General features: G+C 38.6%; 1 protein-coding gene across 1 annotated transcript in view; it reads right to left on the reverse strand.

Moving 5' to 3' along the window:
• The window catches only part of CHSY3 (chondroitin sulfate synthase 3), a 172962-nt gene that overhangs the window by 145062 nt on the left and 3603 nt on the right, over positions 1 to 24297 (reverse strand). The window contains exon 2 of the mRNA XM_080373146.1: positions 23512 to 23795. Within this exon, the coding sequence (XP_080229272.1) occupies positions 23512 to 23795 (284 nt within the window). The remainder of the gene's footprint in view (positions 1 to 23511; positions 23796 to 24297) is intronic.

A 24297-nucleotide genomic window follows, 5' to 3' on the forward strand; every position in this document is an offset into this window, starting at 1 on the left:
GAAGAAAGAGGGTTTCTCCCTAATCTTGCTTTTCTCCCCCAGCCCCCACCCCCGATATAGAGAAAGCAAATTATCTGCACTTGTAATTACTTTCTGAACACAGAGATTATTGACATAAAGGATACTTTCTGTCTGTATTAGAGATTTTCCCAATTTTTTTAAAACACTTTTGAAATTGTCATATAGTATTTCCATCTTCTCCTGTAATAATGTAAATAAACTAAAAATGTATCAAAATTGCATGCATTAAAGTAATTCAAGTATTCCTTTACTTAAAAAATACTCGTTTTATATTTGCACAGCTCTAACATAATAAGAGGAAGCAGAGCTCATCTGACATAAGGGCTTGCAAACAGAAGAAAAACGTAAGCATCTACATAGAACATGTTTTGAAACACGAGTATAATGAGGTATCAAGATGAGAAGCTGAAAGTAGACAGAATGATATACAACAAGTTTCTTAAAGAGATTTTTACTTTTAATCAGTCTTTTTTATTCAACTGTATTTGGTTGGGTAAGTTAAAATAGTAAAAGGATAGTTTTGTTTTCCAACCTTTTTAGAGAAAACCATCACAATACCATTTTTTTTTTCAGAGAAGGCAAAGAAAAGGCACATGGTACTTACTGATTATGAACTGAGTGCACCAGGAACAAACTAATTTAATTAAAAAAAGCTAAACCACTGCCAATGAATTAATCTGATCATTTACAGAAGTCTATTAGAAACCAGGAGATACCATCACTGAAGATGTATCATCATGGAAAAATTGTATCCATCTCTATTAATGTTCAGAGTTTTATCCCCTACATACTAACCAAAAGAAAAGGCTTATTAACTGACAGATGAATACTTAAGACTATGAGTTCTCTCTCCAGCAAAGCTAAAAAGGTGAAAAAATGCTCCTTCAATTACTGTAGCTAAACATTGCTTTTAGTCAACCAACCTCTATTTTTATTTTAATCATAAATTTTATCCCTCATTTTTCACCAAGTTAAAAAATCAACATCTGGCAAAATACAATCTTGATAAATTTTCAGAATAATTAACATAAAGGGAAACCCCATAAATCTTGTCTGGTATTCATTCTTGCTTAATATAATAATAATATTAATAGTAGATTCTCAAGTCAAACATTCAAAAAACTTAGGAAGCAGTTGAATAACTATCAAAACCATTAAGCATAGCAGAACATTTAGAATTTAGTAACCAAAAGGAATACTTATACCAGAGGGGGAAAGCTGCAACACTTTGTCCCAAGGATCAATAGAAGCAATATATATATATATATATATATATATATATATATATATATATGACCCAGAAGCAATGTAGCCATTCCATTGTAGTGCAATTCATGAACACTGTGGCTATGAGCTAGAGCAGTTAACACAAGCTGCTTGTCTTTGAACAAAGTATATCGGTTTCGTTTTCCAAAAAAGGTTTAACAATTGCTTCTTCAAAAGTGGCAGATAACCACAGTAAAGTTTAGTCTATCAGAAAATCTGCTGAAATCAAGACACTATTCACCTGGTAACAAGCTCTTCATATAGTCTGCCATCCATACAGGTTTTAGTATATCTCACTAGCTAAGGGACAAAGTGTTGGACTATGACTTTTCATGAAGAACAATCTGAAATCTTACGACACTTACTTGTTCAAGACAAAATCTGTGGAAAGGAATTTTGGATGTAGAAATGACAGAATAAGTATTCACACATGCAGTCACAGAAGTACTTTTACATAGATATTAAGCACACACACACCTCTCTCACACACACACTCACCCCCCACCCAACCTGCACAAAATAAAATGGCTGCCATTCCTTGGATTAGAAATCCTGCATCTTGTAAATGACATTGGCTTACTGATCAGAGGGGCTCCAAATATGATGCTAACATGGTTACAATTAGTATAGACTAACAAAAGGGTCAAAGGAAACCTTGAATGCAACAGTCTTGGCAATGTAACCATGAAGCAGAAAAGTGCTCAGAGTACTAAGCATGCAATCACAATTTAGAATTGACCAAATAATTCCTTTTTTTTTTTTTCTTCTGTGCTTCTCAGGCAGATTCACACAAAATAAATTCAGGAAAGGGAAACATGCATGTTCTGCAATTACAGGAAAGCCTCCTCATTCTTTTAAACTTTGTGGGACAAAAAGGTACAATGAATGTCTGTAAAAATATTTGTTCGAAAGTCAGTCAGGAACAGCAAGGCCATGATGTATCATACACATCCTAGATATACTTTAAAATATTCAGAGATAAAAATTTAGAATTAAAAAACATGGCAAAATGCACCATTTCAAACCTGCCTTTTCTTTATGGGACAAATCTTGGGAGTGGCAAATGTCAGAGAATAAAGGAAAATGCTTTCAGAAAAGTCTCTATTTTACAATCCTCCCCACTCCCTTCACAGAGGGACACATTGTTTTCCTCCTACGTTATGGCAAGTGAAGGATGACTTGGAACATGACGACCCTCCCATGCATACAGAGAGTCTCAGAGGATGCTGGTAAGTGGGCTGAAGAGAAGAAAGACTACCTGAACTGTACCTCCCATATTCCAGTTCCTAGCTGGTTACACCCAGAAAGGCAAAACATGTTCCTAACCCTCTCTGGCTGCCAAAATGAAGGCTCGTACCTTTTCTTTTGCATTCCTCAGCCAGCTGATCACGACAATATTTCACCATTTCTTCTGTGTCTCCCACGACCTCCCCACACTAACATATGCACTGCAGGAGTACTTTCTCACAGCGCTTCCTCACAAAGAGCCTTTTTTTGACAGATGACAGCGAAAGGAAGTGTTGTGGACTGTAGCAAAAGAGAAAAGTCAGAACGTTCGAATTCATTTGCCTCTCCTTTGCTTATACTCTTTATTTTATGAGATGGTCATTTGCTTTCATGTTGGATTCCTGCCTTCAGTATAACTCTTTTGAAATATGTTGGGACAGAAACAAGACAAACTAACGCCATCTGACTACCAAACATTTGAAAGAAATTACATTTTAATACCTGTAAGCAAAGAAGAGTTCCTTCATTGATTAAGATAATTCACTACACAATATTTAAAGCTTCTGTCTTTAGACAAACTACTAAAAACCCTGCAAGTCTGTAAACCATGCTGGGACAGGGACCAACTATGTTATTAATCTATTTCTACACAATAGCTGTTTTGAAGTTAGTTTGGTTTTCTGCTTCTGTACTGCACAGGACACAGTCTGCAAAAACTGACAAATTGCCAAGACGACAGACTTTTACCTTTGGCTTGCACTTGCAGAAGTTCTACACTGCAGCATATTACAATCTGAGCTGCTTTTCAGTAAACTTACTGAAGATAACTGTTGATAGAATTGAAGTAAAAGATTTCATTTTCAATTGGAAATCTGTATAGAGGGATGGTATGCAGCATAAGATAAACACTGGGTTAAAAATAAGACATAGTGTCCCAAAAAAACATCAAGTAGAATAAAAAAATGACTGAAGTTTGATAATGAGACTGCCAATGAAGGAAAACAGTAAAATTGACAGAGCAAACAGGAACACATTTTCCAGTCCTTTTATTTTTTTCTATCCTAATTTTCCATAGGAAGAGAATAGATCTGCTGAAACCAGAAAGTATTTCATGCAAGATGGGAAACATCCAATAAGTAGAGAGAAGAAAAACACCCATGAATTCATGAATTTGAAAATCCGGGGTTCAAACCCTATATTGCACCCTATAACTTGGGTGTCTTGTTTGAAATGGCAGAAACCAGAGCCTCTGGACAGAGACATGCTCTTGATTTGGACTGATCATTTGGACTATGGAATAAAAGGTTCACTTTTATCCAATGCCTGAAAAGCAACAACCGAAGAAAAAGATGAGCCTACAAGATATTAAATGGGAGCTACACAGTACCTAGAAAGGGTTGCCTTAAGTTGATTAGGAGTCACTAAATTTGCAATTTTATACTTGGGTTTTTTCCCCCTGCTGCCCATTTAGACTGGACCCACACCACAAATTTTTAAGAAAGAAAAAATCTGGTTCCTAACTGGAGGCAGACCTTCAGTCCTGTCTGACCTAACTGGGGATGCCACCAGGTGCTACAACCGGGTGCTTCAATCCAGCACTCAACATGTACTCATGATACACAGGCACATTCTGAAAGTGAAGATGATGTACAACATCATCAGCCTACTGCACAGATTCTGATGTAACTTCATGTTGCTGCTGTTGTTAATACTGAAAGGCTGGGGATTTATAGTCCCAAGATATTACAGACCAAGAACACCTGAGTGACAACACTAATCCATTAAACTGGAAGGAAAAGAAAAAGAACAATAAAAAAGAAAACAGCAATAGTGGCAAACAACTATAAAACATCTTCCTACATTTAAACTTACTCCCACACTTTATTTTCATTTACAGATCACTACTTTTTTGTACAGCTTTCTTCATTTTTTGTTGATTTGGGTGCCTACCACCTCTACTGTAAAAACAAAACAAAAAAAAAAAAAAACAACAAAAAAAAAGAAGAAACTAACCTGGAGACCTATAAAGACATTTGCAACTCAGGGACAGGTTTTGTGGGGGTTTTTTTGAGTTATTAAAATTACAAGCAACTAAACCCTTGAATGAGGTTTCATTTATGCTAGGTATGAACCCTTAATAAACTGGCTCTTTTAAAGAGTAAGAGACAGCACATAAGCTGCTTCTGCAAAACATAATCACATCTTAATGCAAAACTTTAATTTCACTCAGAACATCCCATCACCATCATCATTATGCTTTAAACTGACTGCTTTTTGACATTATTAATAATCAGTAGTTCTTCCAATTTATCCTTCATTCACCTACTAAGAAGGGCCCCAAATGAATTGCCTTTGTTGGAAACAAGTCATTCACAGTCACAGAAAGTATCTCTGTTTTAACAGTATTTGGTTAAAAGTTCTCAGCTTCAAAGCCCTGACCCAAAGCTATACATGTCACCCAGAATAAGTATATTTGTTCTTACCCCTTCCTAGATGAACGTTATTTTTTCCTTGCTCATAGAATCATAAAATCATTCAGGTTGGAAAAGACCTTTAATATCATCAAGTCCAACCATTAATCCAGGACTGCCAAATTCATCAGTAAGCCCACACCTACACGTTTTTTAAATACATCCAGGGATGGTGATTCCACCACCTCCCTTGGGCAGCCTGTTCCAATCCTTGACCACCCTTTCAGGGAAGAATTTTTTTTTTTAATATCCAATCTAAACCTCCCCTGGTACAACTTGAGGCCATTTCCTCTTGTCCTGTCACTTGTTATCTGGGAGAAGAGACCGACCCCCACCTGCCCACAGCCTCCTCTCAGGCAGTTGTAGAGAGCAGTAAGGTCCCTCCTGAGACTCCTCCTCTCCAGACTGAACAACCCCAGTTCCCACAGTCATTTCTCAGAAGACTTGTTCTCTAGACCCTTCACCAGCTCCATTGCCCTTCTCTGGACACGCTCCAGCACCTCTGCGTCCCTCTTACAGTGAGGGGCTCAAATCTGAGCACAGGGTTTGAGGTGCAGCCTCACCAGTGCCAAGTACAGGGGGACCATCACTTCATTAATCCTGATGGCTGCACTGTTTCTGGTACAAGCCAGGATGCTGTTGGGCTTCTTGGCCACCTGGGCACACTGCTGGCTCATGTTCAGCTGGGTGTTGACCAGCACCCCCAGGGCCTTTCCCACCAGGCAGCTTTCCAGCCACTCTCCCTCAAGCCTGTAGTGCTGTGTGGGGCTGGGATGCCCCAAGGGCAGGACCCAGCACTAAGCCTTGTTGAACCTCATAGTGTTGGTCTTGGCCCATTGGTTCAGCCTGTCCAGATCCCTCTGCAGAGCCTCCTGACCTCAAGCAGATCAACACTCCTGCCCAACTCGGTGTCATCTGCAAACTTACTGATGGTACACTTGATCCCCTTGTTCAGGTAGTTGATAAAAATATTAAACAGGACTGGCCCCAGTACTGAGCCCTGGGGAACACCACTTGTGACCGGCTGCCAGCTGAGTGCAACCCCGTTTACTACCATCCTTTGGGCTTGGCCAGCCACCTTAAAAGCACAGCACAGAGTACATCCGTCCAAGCCATGAGCAGCCAGTTTCTCCAGGAGAATGCTGTGGGAGACCGTGTCAAAGGCTTTACTAAGGTCCAGGTAGATAATATCCACAGCCTTCCCTCATCCACTAAGTGGGTCACATCGTCATGGAAAGAGATCAGGTTAGTCAAGCAGGACCTGCCTTTCATAAACCCATGCTGGCTGGGCCTGATCCCCCAGCTGTTCTGCATGTGCTGCATGATTGTGCTCAGGATGATCTTCTCCACAACCTACCCTGGCACTGGGGTCAGACTGACAGGCCTCTAGTTCACCAGATCCTCCTTCCTGCCCTTCTTGTAGATGGCAACACGCTGGCTGACCTCCAGTCTTCTGGGACCTCTCCAGCTAGCCAGGACTGTGGATAAATGATGGAGAGTGGCTTGGCCAGCTCCTCTGCCAGCACCCTCAGTACCCTCAGGAGGATCCCATCCAGCCCCATAGACTTGTGCATGTCTAAGTGGAGCAGCAGGCCGCTAACTGTTTCTTCCTGGACTGTGGGGACTTCATTCTGCTCCTTCTTGTTCCTGTCTTGCAGCTCAGGGGCTGAGTACCCAGAGGGCAACTGGTCTCATTATTAAAGACTGAGGCAATGAAGGCATTAAGTACCTCAGCCTCCTCCTCATCTTTTGTGGCAATGCTCCCTGCCACATCCAGTAAAGGATGGAGATTATCCTTGGTCCTCTTTTAGTTTCTAATGCATTTATAAACATTTTTTGTCGTTCTTCTTCTCTTTTGTGGCAGTGGACAGCCTGAGTTCTAGCTGGGCTTTCGTTTCTCTAATCTTTGCCCTGCATAACTGTACAACATCCTTACAGTCCCCCAGAGTTGCCTGCTCCATCTTCCAAAGGTGGTAAACGCCTCTTTTTGTTGTTGTTGTTGTTGTTTGATGTTTTCTTTTCTTTCCCTGAGCTCCAGCCAAAGCTCTCTGTTCAGTCCGGCCAGTGTTCTTCCCAGCTGGCTCATCTTTCAGCACATGGGGCCGACCTGCTCCTGTGCCTTTAAGACTTCCTTCTTGAAGAACGTCCAGCCTTCCTGGATCCCTTGGCCCTTCAGAACTATCTCCCAAGGGGTTCTATCAACCAGGCTCTTAAACAGGCCAAAGCTGGTCCTCTAGAAGTCCAAGGTAGTGGTTCTGCTGACCCCCTCCTTACTTCTCCAAGAATCAAAAATTCTTTATCATCTCATGATCACTATGCCCAAGACATCCTTCAACTACCATGTCAGCCACCAGTCCTCTCCTGTTTGTAAACAGCAGATCCAATGGAGCATCCCCCCTGGCTGGCTCACTGACCACCTGTGTTAAAAGTTGTCTTCCACACACTCCAGAAACCTCCTAGACTGTCTCCTGACTGTGTTGTATTTCCAGCAGACATCCAGTACGTTGAAATACCTCACAAGATCAAGTGATCTTGAGACTTCTCCCAGTTTTTTGTAGAACGTTTCATCTGCCTCTTCATCCTGGTTGGATAGTATATAAAAGATTCCCACCAGGATATCCACCTTGTTGGCTCTCCCCCTGATTCTTAATCATAAATGCTCAAACATATTGCCACCATCATTCAGCTCTAGGCAGTCAAAACACTCCCTGACATACAGAGTTACCCCGCCACCTCTCCTTCCCTGTCTATCCCTTCTGAAGAGGTTGTAGCCATCCATTGCAGCACTCCAGTCATGTGAGTTAACCCACCATATTTCCATGATGGCAATTATGCCATAGTCTTCCAGCTTCTGTTTGTTTCCCATGCTTCAGGCATTGGCATAGATGCACTTCAGCTGTGCTATTGATCTTGCCTCCAACACTGGCATGCCACCCCCAGGCTTATCTTTAACAAGCTTGGTTTTATTCCGTTCCCCCTTTAAATCTAATTTAAAGCTCTCTCACTAAGACCTGCCAACTCCTGACCTAGGATCCTTTTCCCCCTTTGAGACAGGTGAACCCCACCTACTCTCTGCTTTCCTCTTTCAAGCTCTCACTTTGGCTCATCTTTCTCCGTCCCTACATGGGACAGGATACTGAGACTGTTGTATGGAGTTCTCGTTTTTGTCTCTCCAGAGCTCACAGAAAACTTATCAAGTGAGCATCTACTCAGGTATCCTCATTCTGCCAACTAACTACATGTCACAATCTTGTCTTCCACCTTCTTGACTTCTGTCTTCAGCACCGATCATGCAGATGTACAAGCAGTACCTGTGATGCTCCCACCCCTCCCAGCTCTTCACCACTGCAGGGCTTTGCTAGCACCAAGTCACCTGCTGGGTGAACATGTGGCAATAATGTAACATTTTGGGAGGAGATTTACATAGGCTGACATAAACCAACAAAAGTTAGACAAAGGCTGTTGAGTAGATTTACACAGGATCTCTTTGGTCATTAGCTGCCAGAACCACAACTTGGTATCTTTCATAGGGACAGCATTCCAACAAGCACTATATCCCAAGAGCTGCTCCATCCTTCACTACAGTCTGGAGGCATTCACTGAGCATGGATTCAGGGAAGTAAGAACCAGGTATTGCCAAGATAATTTATTTCAAACATCCAAGACCTTCCGTAAGTCTCCCATCCAAATAAAATTGAGAATTAACCACATTTAACTGATTACATCTGAAAGATTTAGAACACAGAACACAGCTACAGATATTTAAGGAGAAACTCTAAAAACCCACACATTACCATATTCAAAGCATTTTTATTGCCGGGCAAATTCATAATCTAGAAAACATTATGATATTAATGCATATGAAATTATCAAACATTCAAAATGCTTTCTGAAAGCTATTTCTTCCCTCTGTTCAGGCAAACCCTTGATGATAAAACTCTTTAGGTTTTGGAAATTTGTGACAAAGAATGCTATGTATCATGAATATTTAATTGCTGAAGAACTTTTGATAATGACTGAACAGAAAGGGTGTGTATAAACCATGTAGCCTCAGGAGTTCAGCAGCAGTTTGTATGACTTTGTGCAACAGAACAATTGTACTGAAGATAAACTAATAATATAAAAATATTTAAGACAGAGGTGTACAGGAAGACCCCAAAAAACTGAGTTTATCTTAAAATATGTCTCGTGTCAAAGCAACACTTCAGGCAATAGCACTCAGCTAACATAGAAGGAAAAGCACCACCTTCAGTGCATATCACTGTGTGAGAAACACAAATCTGGTGACTGACTCCTCCATTCCAGGATGGACTGCACTGCAGGTCAACACAGCAGTAACCTATTCCCTACCCAGTCTCAGAGAATTGCATCCCAACTGTCACCTTCCTACAACAGCAAAACTAAAAATCCTCTAAAAAAAATTGTAAGACTTTCTCCAGAAACACCAGACTATAGAAGCTGTATTCTTAGGAAAATATGCATATTCGTTAAAAAAAAAACTTTTTGGACTGAAGATTTGGTGAAGAGAATGTAACTGAGAAGTGTCTATGCACGTATTTCTTAATTTAAGCAGGCAAAGGAAAAAAGACCTACTTTTCCAGGACTTCTGAATTAAAAATTCAAAAATTACTACAAAAAATTATTTCCTCCTCAGTAACCTCCAGAAGTTATTAATATATCTGATTCCACCCCAGCTCACACCACCTGTCATGGACAGTAGCTTTAACACCTGCACGTGCTATGGCCAAACAGAGCTTCATCAAGAGTTTATGGCTCTTCTTACCATTTGAATGCCAAAAGGGCACTGCAAACAGATTTTTTAGATACCTCAGGATGTAGCAGCATATACCACAGATGACTGCAAGGAGACCTCAGAGGCAGTTTTAGGTCTACAACTTGTATTAATTTATTTACCTGGGAAAAGATGAGTTCTGCAAAAGTTGACATCTCTCTTCCAAGAAAGCTCCCAGAGCTGGCAGGAGCAAACTGCTTGTATGCTGCAAAGACTGAGCTCTTTGTTTCGTATTTGTTGCAGGAGTGATGCCAATCTCAAGACACAGGCATGATCTGAACTGCCTAAGGAATATAGGTGCACATAAGATTTAACACACATATATTTACCGCTTATTACTGAAGTTGAAAAGCTCTAAAGAAGCATTAAAGCTGGAAATAACCCTTGCATTTATGTAAGCCTTGTTCTCATGGGAACATATTTTCCAATGTATCCAAAAAAAATCTTTTACAAGTCTGGATTTTATTGTAGGTATTTCAAAGAAATTGCCTCAAGCTGTAACATGAAAAAGTACTGGCATGCTCTTCCGGCATTTTTTACATATATATATATATATATATTTATGTATACACATACAAACGCACATACATACGTACATGTGTAGGTATATATATACATACACACTTCTTCAAGCTTCAATTCCTTGAACAGTTAATTGGAATCTTCCACTTCAATTCCTCATGAATTAAAGCATTCATAAACAGTACACACAGGATGGGTTTTTTCCAAATTATGTATGAATTCATAGCATGAAAATATCTGCACTACACAGTCAACATACTTCAACCAAAAGCATCAATTTTACCAGCATACTCCATTATTCATTCAGTAATTTTCCTGGCCACAATGGCTGTAGAGCAAAAATGGAAATTACTGTGTTTGTCTTCCACGGATATTCAGCTTTGGATTCAAGTAACTGACTTGACAAAGAACGTCCAGTGTTCAAAGATAGTCCTTTGAGCTCCTTTGGGTGTTTCTGATAATTTACATGTTTATTTGCAGTAATTTCACAACAAACATCAAAAAAGAATATGGCAAATCATGGAGCATAAAGTTGAAAGACCAAAAGGCAACTTTCCTCCAAGAATCACTGAATTGCTTCCTTTAGTTGGAATGAAAGCCCTCAAAAATTAACATCATGTGTGATTAAGCTCTTTGTGAGATAAAATCTTTCTTATTCACTAATCATTTGCCTGCTAGGAGGTACAAGTAGACTTGGAACAAAGGCTAGCAATTTCCATGTGGGACATAGCACGGTCCCTCTCCTGCTACCACAGCATCTGCCCTTGCTGTGGAGGTCACTGTGCTAATCAGGAATGTTCCCTTTACACAAGACAAGGCAATTTTTATCTGATACTGCAACATCCTGATCAGGACAGCGCAGTTATCCAATAGCAACAGGATTAAACATGCAACTACTGTACTAGTAAATTTTAACACAAGTGAAATATTCTGCCAGTCAGAAGCTCAATAGGTGAAAATGGACGAAGATGACATTAACCTACTAGTACTAACCAACTGCAAAATGGTGATGAATTTACAGTATGAGGAAGCCTTAAAAATGGGAAATGCAATCCTGAGCTGCAGCAGTGAAGCTGAACGTTGAGCACTACTATAGAAGTTACAGATGAGCTCCCATACATAGTACCATACTCAATCCTGATCACGCATTTAAAATGAACAAAAAAAAAAGAGAGACTGAGGCAAATGAAGGGTGATTAAGAGAACAAGAGGAACAGAAAGCACAAATTCTTGTACCTCAACAAATAAAAGCTCTGTAGCATTTATCACTATGGGTGGGTATGTACAAGGGATGAAACAAGAACTTTTTAAGTAAATAATAACTCACAGAAGAACAAATGGCTGCATATTTGTGTCAAACAAGATAAAAGCATAGGTTAAAAAGCTACTTATTATGGCAATTGCATTTTTATAACAGTATTCCAGTGACACAGTGCAGGTAAAATGGAAAACATGTTATTTTAGACGGAGCTCAATATGTTTACAAAAAGGAACGATGGGAAGTGTGGAAGGTATCTTAAATACCTTCTTAGAGTGTGTGAACGAATACAATAGTGTTGCTGTTTTATTATCTGTATTGATGAACATATGCCAAAAACTCTACTGGACATCTCTCATTACTATGTATTTATTCCCAATGAATAAAAAAATAATAATTATACTATAAAGCACATAAAAACTTTTTTGAAACTGTTTAAAAAGTAACAGAGTAAGACTGTATGATACTAACATTGTGCTAGTCATTAAAGCTTCTCTTCCCATATAACTGAAATACTTAATCCAGCAACTATTTTTTTAACCTACCTACATAATCATAACAGATGTTATGATCTAACTAGCAGACTAGTACGTAGTCTGCAGAGAAAGACTTATTTTGACCAAGCTGATTAATATAATTATAGCTAGACAGAAACAACTAAATAAAAAACAAGAAAAGCAAAAATCCTTTCCTCTCCCAACCCAGGGCACTGCATTTTATTTTCTCTCAGATTTGAAAGAACACAAACTGTACCTACATTGAAGATAACATGGATTATTAAAACCGGTAAAACCATCAGTCCACAGGTATATGGCAGCAGCTCTAAATAAATCTTTTCAAAGGCCATTTCCAAGGAAAACAGTAGGTATCCAAATAATGTTTAGCAATGGAAATTAACTATTATTTAACAAAATTGTGAGTTTAGTACTAAATTCAACATTTCAATTAGCAACAGCAAAGTTCTTTTAAACTGAGATGAGTGGGAAGCTCCTGCAGCTCTGGAACTACCTGCTGGAATGCTGCTACTGAAGTGTCTTTTCAGATACCAGTATAGGTATCACCAATATTCAGAAATACGAAAAATTTGAAAGTTTTATTTAATCAGGAACATATTTTAACATGGCTGTTCTACAGGTCTCATTTAGATTTTCCCACTTCTGAACTAATGAACTTTATTCAGCGTCTTATCAACAGAATACATAGCTAATGTAAATCCTATTCAGATCAATGTGGGAGCGTAAGTACTTCCACATCCCTTAATGCACTAGCAAAATACAGTCAGTAGGTGAATACTACAGAGGATAACTGGCATGTTTAATAGAAACAAAGCAACATTATAACACTGGATTCTCACATGGGGGGGGAGGTTCCTACAATTCCTGATAGGTCTAGGCACAACAATTGTTACAAAAATCATCAGTCTCCAGAAACAGCTGACAACAAGCTACATGACATAAACTTAATGACCTTTATGATTATTCAGCACTCAAAGTGCAGCAAAAAGGCAAATGGCAATACACAGCATTATTCTTAAAAATACATAAGCACACACATGTATACACAACCACATAACGCCTGCACGCAGAGAACACCAGCACCACATCCTATTATAAGGAAAAATCTCATAGTCTTATGTGTGGGGATGCAAATCCCAGTCACAAGCAGCTGATTCGCAGTAGCTGTTTTCTAACATGCCAAACTCAATCAAGGCATGTCAGTCTGTTACTCCAGCCTACCTCCTTCCAGCATTTCCCTCTGCTGTTTCTAGCATTATATGTAGCTAAAATAATAAAGCCACTGCTGTTCAAAACATTTTTCCAGTGATGAGTTAGGAAGCTCAGGATGGGCTAGCACAGCTGATAAACACATTGAAGAAACAAGACCAGCTGTTCTTACTCATTCAAGACTCTCTGCCCCATAGAGACCCTAGGACTCGTACATCTCTCTCCCATGACAGTTGTCACCTATAACCATGCACGTCAGCAGCACAGCACGGATAGGAATTTAAGAAAAGAGATGGAAGGCAGGTTTATTCTTGGATTTAGTACATTAAAAACTAAGTCTAATAGATTTGATAGAGGGAAGTGAGCACCAACTTACCATGGCCAGAATGGAGGTATGATCAATGCATGGCTTCAGTACAGAATTCTTTCTCAAAGGTATAAACAATAATCAATTTTTGCAAAGGTATAACCTTTAAGCAAACCTCAAGCATCAAATGCCACAAAAGAAATATATATACACTTAATGACCTTCTTGAATATACTAATAGTATATTTCCAAAAATTGTCACAGCCAAATATTAAGAAATTATACTTTATACTGTTTGACAATATTTACTTTTACAGTCAACTACCCTCAGTTAGGTGTAATCATTCCCCCCTACCACATGAAGAAAAATATCTTCAGTTACAAAAATTTAGAGAAGAAGAATCCAAAATACTAGCACCTGCTAGTATTCATTCTGACAGGACAGATTTATACCTAAGAAATTATTTTAAAACAATTACAAATATCAATAGCATATAATGAAGCTGTTTTGCCTGCCAAGTTAAGCATTTTCCTAAAAGCTTTGCCATCAGCTACATCTCTTCTAGTTCAACTCCCTGACCTCTGGAAGTGAGACCCATGCACTTCAGAAAATTTTGCCCAAAGTTTATAAAAGTGACAGAAAGAGTCACTGTTTTATCATGATCAACAATAGAAAGCTGTGCAATTCTGGCAGGATAAGAGCTGGTCAATAAGACAGTCCCCTTTGGCGATAAAAAGTTAATATGCTAATAGGTGTGCTACAGTCTGTAGCTGGAAAGACAAAGGTTTCAAGGAGAATGGAAAGCTGAAAAGCCATGTTAAATTGAAGCTGTAAGCCAAAATACATGTATATACAGAACAGAAGGAACAGATGTAACCATGAAGAGAAATCAAAAACAAGCTGAAAGCTAAATTCTTAAACTTTACAGTAGAGAGGCAGCGATAAATACCCAGAAGTGCAGCTTAAAAGCTGCAAAGGACCTTCACTTATGCCCCTGGGAGCCTGGTTATCAACTAGGCACAACGTTTAAATATATGCATATGTACGTACAAATGCACATTTACATGCGCACAGATTTACAGTGTATGCCTCATGGAGTAGTTAAGACCACATACACTGCAGTGCGGCCAAGCATACCACCAAAGAATTGCTGCATTTCTTTAGTGTATCTGCTTCCACTCCACGCATTCACACAGGCCACACTCAAAAAGGGCCCCGTGAACAAACACTTCCCTGACAGCAGTAAATGCAGAGTCAAAATGAGCACCATCCTTGGTGATCAAATTGTTGGCCTTCAGATGTTAATTTGCCCCTGAATGGTTGTAGAAACAAAGAGCAAAAAAGTTTAGGGACTCGAATGCACTTTAAAATCTTGAAAATATAAAATCCTTCAAAGTATCAAGTGCACAAAAAAACAAGGCACAAGATTACAATCCTATTATTAAAAGTAATGCTTCAAGTTTCTGAATCAAATATTTTATCACAAACTAATAATTTAAAAAAATAATAATAAAAAAATTGTCCAGTTAGTACCTCAGGTTATAACTTCAGTATTCTCTCTGGTTAAACCATCGCATTTCAGAAGAGACTTATTTTAGGTTTCCCCTCCACATTTTTAAATATTCAGAAAGTTTAGGTTATTAAAGGTAAAATTTCAACCAATGTGGAAAATGACTGTGGAAAATGTGTCTCAAAAGCCCTAAATAAAAAATAAATTAAAAGGTAACCTTCTCAATCATACATAAAACAGCACTCAAGAAGCCTGTATCTGTTACCAGGCTGCTTATCCTCCTCCAGAATTTTCTAAAATTATACCTCCAGTTTAAGATGTTGTTTGTTTCCTGGAGTATATATATATGCTTTTAAAAAAAAAAATTAATAGCAGGCCAAAAATCTTTTCTTACTGTTGATACCTAGGAAGCCAAAAATTTTGTAGCCAGGGTGGACCTGCACATTTACTTGCTGACCAGTTCCAAATATGTAACTAAAGATTAACTAGCCTGTGCACTCCTCTTGAGCTCAAATCATTAGTCAGCACTGGTCAGATGGAATAAACTCCTCAAAGTGTAGCAGTTCTAGCTATACTTTAAATAATATTTGTATTCTTTGAATATTTCATGCTATATAATGAAATCAAATATCTAGATAAAAGCATATTTTGGAGAATATATTACAGCAGCATACACTGACAATGACTTAATACATACCTTCTCACATAAGAACTGAAAGTAAGTGGAAACCAGTTTGGTAATGAGAACCACAGAGTAAATAAAGTCGGAAGACCTAAAATGACCCAGCTGCACTTTATACCTATTTGTCTACTTGCAGAAAACTCCCAAGAAACAAACAGAACTGAAAGAGTAGCTTCAAAGCTTATTATTTGATAAAAGAAACATATTCTATTTTTGATAATAAAATACCATGGTAAATAGTACATTCAATGAGTGCTTATTTGAAATAATTTCTGTAACTCTCCTTGTTTAAAACTTCCAGCTTCTCTCTTTGTGAGCATTTTCTATTTCAGCAGAAGCATGTCTTTCAATCTCATCAAAAGTCATAAAGTTGGAAAGTGAAAGTCAGGAAAGTTATCTCTGGGAGATTTTCGAAATCAGGATTAGAAGAGATACAAAGAACAGTCCAGGAAAAGTAGCAGAACCAACTGGGGTTTGTGAGGGAGCCTGTGGACCATCAGTGTCTTTGAGAAGACTATACACACTTTGAGCAACTCTCTGCTGTTTGATTTACCTAGTAGTCTGCAATAAACACTTCAAAAAGCCTCAAGCAGGATAGTTTAACAAAATTCTCTGTCAAAGTATCACCAATAACCACAATCAAATCTGTAAGTGTGAAAGGGAAATTTATTTCAGAACATCTAGGAAAGACAAATTGTTGAAAATAAAGATAATTCTGGCAGTATCTATAGAAACTAATACTTCCCATGTGGTTTGGTTTACTTGATTTTAACGTAACATACGGAAAACTATTTCAGGATAAACCAGGAAAACATCAGGATTTCATGGTGCTTTGTTTCATGGATTCACTTAAAGCACTGAATCCGCTGTTGACCCTAAAGCACTCAAGATCTTCATCAATTGAAGAAGAATTAAAATTAATTCAATTCATCCATCAATAAAGTGGGAAATTCTTCATCAAATGATTAAAAATCAAGCTGTTTCCTTGCATAATGTGATAGGTACTGTCAAGAGTGATGATGTGATGGGTTTAAATGAGATGAGTATTACAACAGTTGTGCCACAGTTGCATCATCTCATGTCTAACACTATTTTCAACCACACTTGAACAGTGAGCCTCCTACACTAAGCTTCTAAGGAAATACCACCTCCAATGTACCAATTGCACAAAAGTCTTGAAAAAGTATCTCCAGTAAAAGGAAAGCAAACATGAGAAAAAAAGTTGAACATGTTTAGGTTTAAATTTCCATAGAGGTTGAGAGAGGCTCCAGGATACACATATGCAGAACTAAAGACACATTTTTAATCATTTAAGGAACTTTTCCTGATGTTTTTCTTTGGCTTGTCTGTGGAATGCTTTGGTAATTTAAACAAGGCCTTATTCTTAAAGATGAAAACCTTTGAAATATTTGCTTTAAGAAAGTACAAACTTTCAAAACAGACTAGAAACTGTTAGCGAGCCCATATAGTCCTGCACATAAATAGGTGCTGGCATCTCAGAAGAAAACACATTAAGAGGGAAGTTTATCCATGCTTTCTTCACATCATGGACATGAAAATACATCCCTAGAGTCCTCCAGCACCTTGGTAACTCAGCACCAGGAGTCAGAATTACACAGCTGTCAAACTGCAAAAAGTCACAAGCAATATTTCCTCTTGGGGCACAGCAGGCAAGACAGGACACCCAACCTGCAAACAACCCAGAAACCTAAGAGAAGGTAACCCTCAACCAGGCTGAGAAACAGCCCCCTTAGCTTTTGGCTCCACAGCAAAGACACCATGATACATCGGACCATAGCCATGTGCTCATGTGTGCTAGCGCACCACCTCCACAGTAGTTGTGGGAACACCATCTGAATCCTTCACAGTAAAGACCCCCCAAAAAGGTATCTCCAACTCTTGAAGTCCTGCTGAGCCACATGAGAAAATGCTGAAGACCCTCAATAACATGCAACTACCAGGGACAAATCTGTTTTCTCACCATGAATTTCCTGAACTCCCAGCCAACTTGGTCAAAAAGGGGCAAGAAGACAGGGAGTCCCAAGGCATGTGAACCCAATGGAGGCAGCACTCCTGGGCAGTTTCCCCAGATTCCCCAGGTAAAAGAGCAAATGGACAACAAGAGGTTACTTACAAGGCCAGAGAAAGAGCAGGGAGTCTGCACAGCACAACACGGGCAGGCAGCTCAGACGGTGACCAGACAGAGCCACATAGGGCAGGAGTAATGACCCAGTTTCAGCACAGTGGTTATTGCAATAGGATATGCATTTCATGACTTGCATTTTCTACAGTATCATGTATGCACAGAAACACTATACTACAATGGTATCGAAATATAACTCAATTTTCTAATCAGGTGAGAATCACATTAAAGTAAAAAAACTTGTATTTACTAAAGTAAAAACAAAAGTTTGATAAATACCTTTAACATTGCTGTAATCAGCTATTAATAACAAATTGTTAAGACAGCATGTACACAATCCTGTAACAGTAATTGGCCATTTATGCAAATAGTTCTAAGGCCTCTGGATCATCCTGTTCATCTCCACGTACCATCAGACCCTTGCTACAGTCTTAATTACCCACTCTTCCATGCATTTCTATTCTTGGGTGACTGTAAAGACTCTATGCTTTTTTTAAAATGATGGCTGCATAATGAACTACCTAATGAAGCTTCCCAAAACCAACAGTTTAAGTGGGAGTGTGTACTGCTGCTTCAAGACTGATAATTCCAGTACCCAAATGAGCACAATTCCATCTTGTCGTCGTCAAAGGCAAATACACCTCTAATGCTCCTGTTTGGTGTAGGGTTCAACTCAAAGCTGAGTTATGATCCACCAACATCTTCACCAAAGGGAGACACAAAGCCTTGAATGAAAAATTAAAATACATGAGGAAGGAAATGACATTAAAAAGGAAAAGATAAAGTATTTTTAGAGGAAGCTAGAAGATGACTTGCAGAGGTTCCAGAACCTCTGGAGACTGTCACAATACCAGTGCACTGCAAAGGAAAACTTTTTGAGCATGCAGTTTGATCCAAATAAGTATTTTCCCATTTTATTTTCTGTAGTATTTAATGTAACTGCTGGCAATCAACAAGAAATAGGTTATTAGAGAGCTGCATTATTATAAAACTCTTCTAGTAATAAGACTGTATCTTATGGTTTTCATAGACCTTTGTAAAAGGAAAAAGACAATGTATACAAACATCGATGTGGACTGCTTGTACATACAAAGTACAATGTTTTCTTTCAATATCAATGTACACGGTACCAAAAGATCAAAAGTATATGGGGTGTTTTGTATGAATGTAGTTTTTTGTACAAATATAGTTTTTAAAGTTTACAACTAACATAGTGGGCACTGCACTTGATGATCCTTATGGGTTCCTTCTACCTTGAGAAATTGTACAATTCTATGTTATTTTCCACACAGAAAGGAAAAAAAAAGCTACAAAAAGAAAAGCTGTACAAACTTAACATAAGAATAAATGTCCCAAATACACTGACAAATGGTCTTTAAATCTTTTTATGCTGCATTTGTCATTTTTCATTTTCTGAAGAAAAAAACTCCTCTGACAGTCAGTATTTATACCCTGATAATGTTTGATTTCTGCTTAAATTGTTACAGCTGCTTAATTCATGCATTGCATTTTATTTTGTCCTTTTGTAGAACTATGCTATTTGATGTCTTATAAACTTAGGTTACAAATTACAAAATGGTCTTCTGCAAGCAGAAACAGCTTTTTTTTTAAAAAAAAAAAAAAAGGGGGGGGGGGGGGGGGCAGGGAGAAAGAAGTAATCAGCTTTTTTTCCCAAATGGTCCTCTATAGTCAAGTCCCTTCTAAACAGCAACGTGAGGAAAAACACAGCATCTCAGTTTAACTATATTTTTGTTTCCAAATAATAAAATAAGTGTAAGTCAATAAAATCAAGCTCATTTCTTCATTCATTTAAAGAAAAACTTTTCAAGCCTTCATAATCAGTGGAAGAGAGAGTGCTACCTTGAAATACGGATTCTGAAAGCACAAAAGCAAAAGGCCCTTTTTAATCTCTACTGTTACTGATTTTGGGAAGCAGAAGTTGCTAACACCTAAGAAAACAAAGATGCTTTTTACAGAGGTATTTTAGACACATTTGTCAGGTTTATTACACCCTAATCATTACAACGTCATTACAACATCATCAAAACTAAAGGATAATTTAAGATATAGGTGAAAAATATATCAGAACAAGAATGGATCTTCTGTAGAAAGAAAATGACCTACCCAAAAACCACTTCATACTTTCTCAAGTAACAAGGAAATGTATAAGATTTAGGTTGCAGTTTAACTGTTACTTCCAGCCAAGGTGAGTGTAAGCTGCTGCCCAGAAGGGCAGTTTGACACTCTCCTGCCCTTTCATTCCTGGCTGAACATAACCACATCTTCTTTCCTCTGATGCTTATGCCCAGCAAACTTTGCTGCAAGTACTGATTCACCTGAAGAAAATACTTTTCGTCAGGTTCAGGTTTCAAGTGGACCCCACCCCTGCTCCAGTTCACCAGAGGGCTGCACAAGTCCTGCAGAACAAGACAGCAACCCCAAGGATCAGCCGTCCTTCAGTGAAAGCCCATATTTAAGTCAGCTTAGAGCAACTGTCAAACTGCAGCCTGAGGGCAGGTTTCAGTCTCCTCCACTCTGCACAAGTGCCTTAAAAACCCTGTTATTAAATTCACTCTTTCAGCAGTCTGATGACTAATTCTTTATTTAAAGTGGAGGAGCTCCATCAGCAGAGACAGAGAGACTCATCACCTCAGCCATAAGTCATCTGGTATGTGGGAGACCCAGCCTTTAGCTCTGGCTTCAAATCTGGCAAAACAAGAATTAAACTCCTGAAAGCACCAGATATAAGAGTGGCTTATTGCAGGCTTATACATCTCCATCTTTTCTTATTCGTTCTCCTCCCCCCCAAAAAGTATTACCAGGAAAAAAAAAAAAGGTCAAAGTTGTAACCCTGTCCTTGCCAGCAAGCTAGCACAGCTTACTACCTAACTCTAAACAGCAGCAAAATAAATCCTGACAGGCAGCCAGTCTTACCTACACCAGCTGAGCCACCCAGCAAAAATCAAGCATTTCAGGTTTTCTCTTGAACTCTTTGATTTCTTTCATCCTCAACAAAAAGAGACTTTCCCAGCCAGTCCTTAGCAAAGAAATCTAGTAAAAAATGGTGCAACAGTGATTCAGCTCTTCCAGAGCTTATCTGCTTCTCTGGATTTTAACGGAGTTGTTTCCTGTTTATATTAGTTTTCAGCAACACATACTAAATACAAATTATGCATCTTCACCAAAGCAGCAAAGTTCATAAAAAATCTTGCAGCTCAGCAGGACTCAGTTTAATACTTACACACAAGATGACTTCACAACAAAAGTACAACTACCTGTGCAGAAAATCCTGGGCCCAATCTTCGATTTTGCACAGGTATCTCAGGGAGTAATTCCCCTTCTAGCACACAAACATTGTTGCTGATCTAAGGGGAGGAATGAAACACCACACAGCAACAGTTTCAGTGCCCTATGAAAAAAAAGTTGCCCTTGTCACCACTGATTTACCAACCTACAACACACCAATCTGTTCAGGTGCAGCATCAGACTACTTGAAACAACCAGCTACACAACACAAACTGCCAAAGCACAAATGCAATTTCTCTCTCTCTGGACACCCTATTTCACTCCTTCCCATCCACACAGATTAAATGCTGGGATAAGCATCCTAAGCAGCTTTGTCTTAATCATCTGCATCTTCTGAAGCATCTCCTGTACTGGCAACAAAGATTCTCCTAACAGATGGAAACACTGGTCAGAAATTTGCATCTGCTATTGCAATACCTTACACATTTTTTGCTTTTTCCACTATTATAGAGACCTAAAGCCTTCAAGAGCAACTGACTTTCAAGACTGGTGTCACTATTCCAGATACCATAAAAACACAAGGTTTTTCCAAAAAGCTTATGTTCTCAGGCCCCAATCCTACCATGAAAATCTGAAATTCTGGGCAGTCATATAACGCAGTCTCCAAAACTAAAGAAAGTAAACATATTTTTTCACTCTATCCCAGTTATGCTCAGTGCTTGGAGACAAAATTTCCTCACATTCAACATCAGAATAAATGATAACCATAATGATAATGTTATCTATTATCAGTTTTCTTCCCTTCCCCAATTTCTTCCTGGAGGACAAACCAGAAAAACAAAAACAAAACCCCTTCCAAGATATGACTGTCAAGGCAGAATCATAATTCTGCTATGTGATACAGATCAGCAGGCATCACATGCCCATAAGGATTTGAAAACAACCTTGTACAGACACAGCCCAAATCAGAGTGTAAGACTAAGCTGCCAACGTAGCATGTGGTTTGGAAGTCTGATTAAGAACCACTAGTCCTACACTGATATCCATCTGCTTGATAAATGCCTTCCTTGCTCTACCAGTGCAACAGATGTATTATTTTACATTGGCATTTACAACATTTATTGAAATAGTCTTTAAAAGTGCCTTCCTATTGTGAAGCAAAGTGTAAGATTTCCACCTCTAAGATTTCTACCTAGTTAGTATCAACTATTCAATATTTACTTCCATTCACCTGTTTACATACACTATAGCCTACCAAACCCATTGTTAAAATGGCCACCTTTACCCAGGCCACTCAGAAAAACACTAATCTACAAAATTAAGTATTTTTCCTGTCCTTTTGTCATTAATAGCACATAACCTCTTTCACTGGCCAATTTAAATACTTTTTCCTGGTTAATGAGGGAGTTGTACAAGGGCAAACATACATTAATATTAAAGAACCAATCAAAATAACTAAAACCATATTCATCAGATTAGTTACCAGTCTTCACCCTTTCTGGCAGTTGCATGCTTAGTCAATTTTTATCTAACAAGAGAATCTTGCCACTAACCACAGTATGTCCAGAGAAACAGGCCTGAATTTTAGTTGTGGCATTGCAAAAAAAACTTTCTGGGTACTGTAACACATCTTTATTACTTCAGAAAGTGCTATTATGGAATGAAGTCATTTGCCTCTCAAATGATCTCAGTATAGGAAGATTCGTTATACTGCCTGCATCTATCACTTTTAAAAGTGTTTTTCTTACTGTAGAACAGTATTAGCATGTATTAAGGACGCATGCAGTCTAAAAAATTTCATTTCTGCACAAGAAAAAACCAACCAACCCCTATTTCTGCATTTGCCAGTAATGAACCCCATTAAACCACATCTGAGTAATTACAAAAATACTGGCAATTCTTCTCCAAATACCACAACATATTTTAAGAACATGTGATGCAGAACAGACATGGTGCATGCTTATCCAAAACAAAGTTCTTAAAAAGATCCAACATGAACAGCCCGCGTCAAACACAGCACCATCCTGTCAAGGATTATATGTAGAAACCTTCAAGGTAATGCTTTAGGAACTAACAGCACAGCAATACGTACCACATGGCTGCAGTAACTGTCACTGTTACTGAAGTGACCAAAACTGAAGGACACAAGTAGAAAGAAATACACTTGTAGCAACATACAGTGAATGTTTTCCTCTCTCTTTTTCTTAACAGTCTGCAGTTTACATTCCGATGCATGCACTAAAACATGATTTTAGTGCAAAGAGATTGCAGATACAGCTGCTTAGTTGCAAGATGCAAAACCATAAACAAATAGCATGTTGTAATTTATACTGTCACTTACCTCATAGGACCAAACACACTGAGTTCCTCCAAACCTTCGGACACACCTGCCCACCTCCACATCCTCATGAGTAGTGTACATTTCTCGAAGGCATTCACCTATATGTGGCACCATCCGCCTGAGAACCTCCCGGCTGAAGATCATTCCCGGCCCTCCCATGCAGAAATTCTCTCCAGGCTCCAACCCGAGTTTTCCGAGTTCCTCAATATTACCCAGACCAGTTTGTCCCAAATACAGAGGTTTACTGCTGTTCAGTGAGCGAAGAAATTCCTCCAATTTTTCACCTGAAAAAGAGAAAAGATTACTGTTATTTCTCTGCCTAGCCTGCCAGCCATCTCTTTTCCTGTACATCAAGCTTTCTTAAAAATATCACAGGCATCTCAGACTGTAAAAGGAAATAACTTCCAAAGCAGCACCCTATATTTAACTGAAAGCATCCTTGGACAAGTTTACCTTTCACAATTTTTTTTAATTAATTAACATTAAAAATGACATTTTCATACAGCTGAAAGCAAGGGAAATGCCAGGTATTATTTTAATAGGATTAATTTTTGAAAAGACCAGAGCAATTCTTAATTAACCAAGACAAATATGTTTGATTACAGAGTAATTGTTGGAACAAGGTAAAACTCAGGCTCCTTCAAAAGTATTCCCAGTGCTACAACTTCTACACACTTCTCCTTCAACCCCTTTGCCTATTTTCTTTTAAGAAATCACGATTTCATATTTACTTGAGAATGAAAGTTTCTGGATAGGATTAACTTGGAACCTTTGTCACAACTCCAA

Source organism: Falco punctatus (genome assembly GCF_963210335.1).
Source record: "Falco punctatus genome assembly, chromosome: Z".
NCBI classification, from domain to species: domain Eukaryota; kingdom Metazoa; phylum Chordata; class Aves; order Falconiformes; family Falconidae; genus Falco; species Falco punctatus.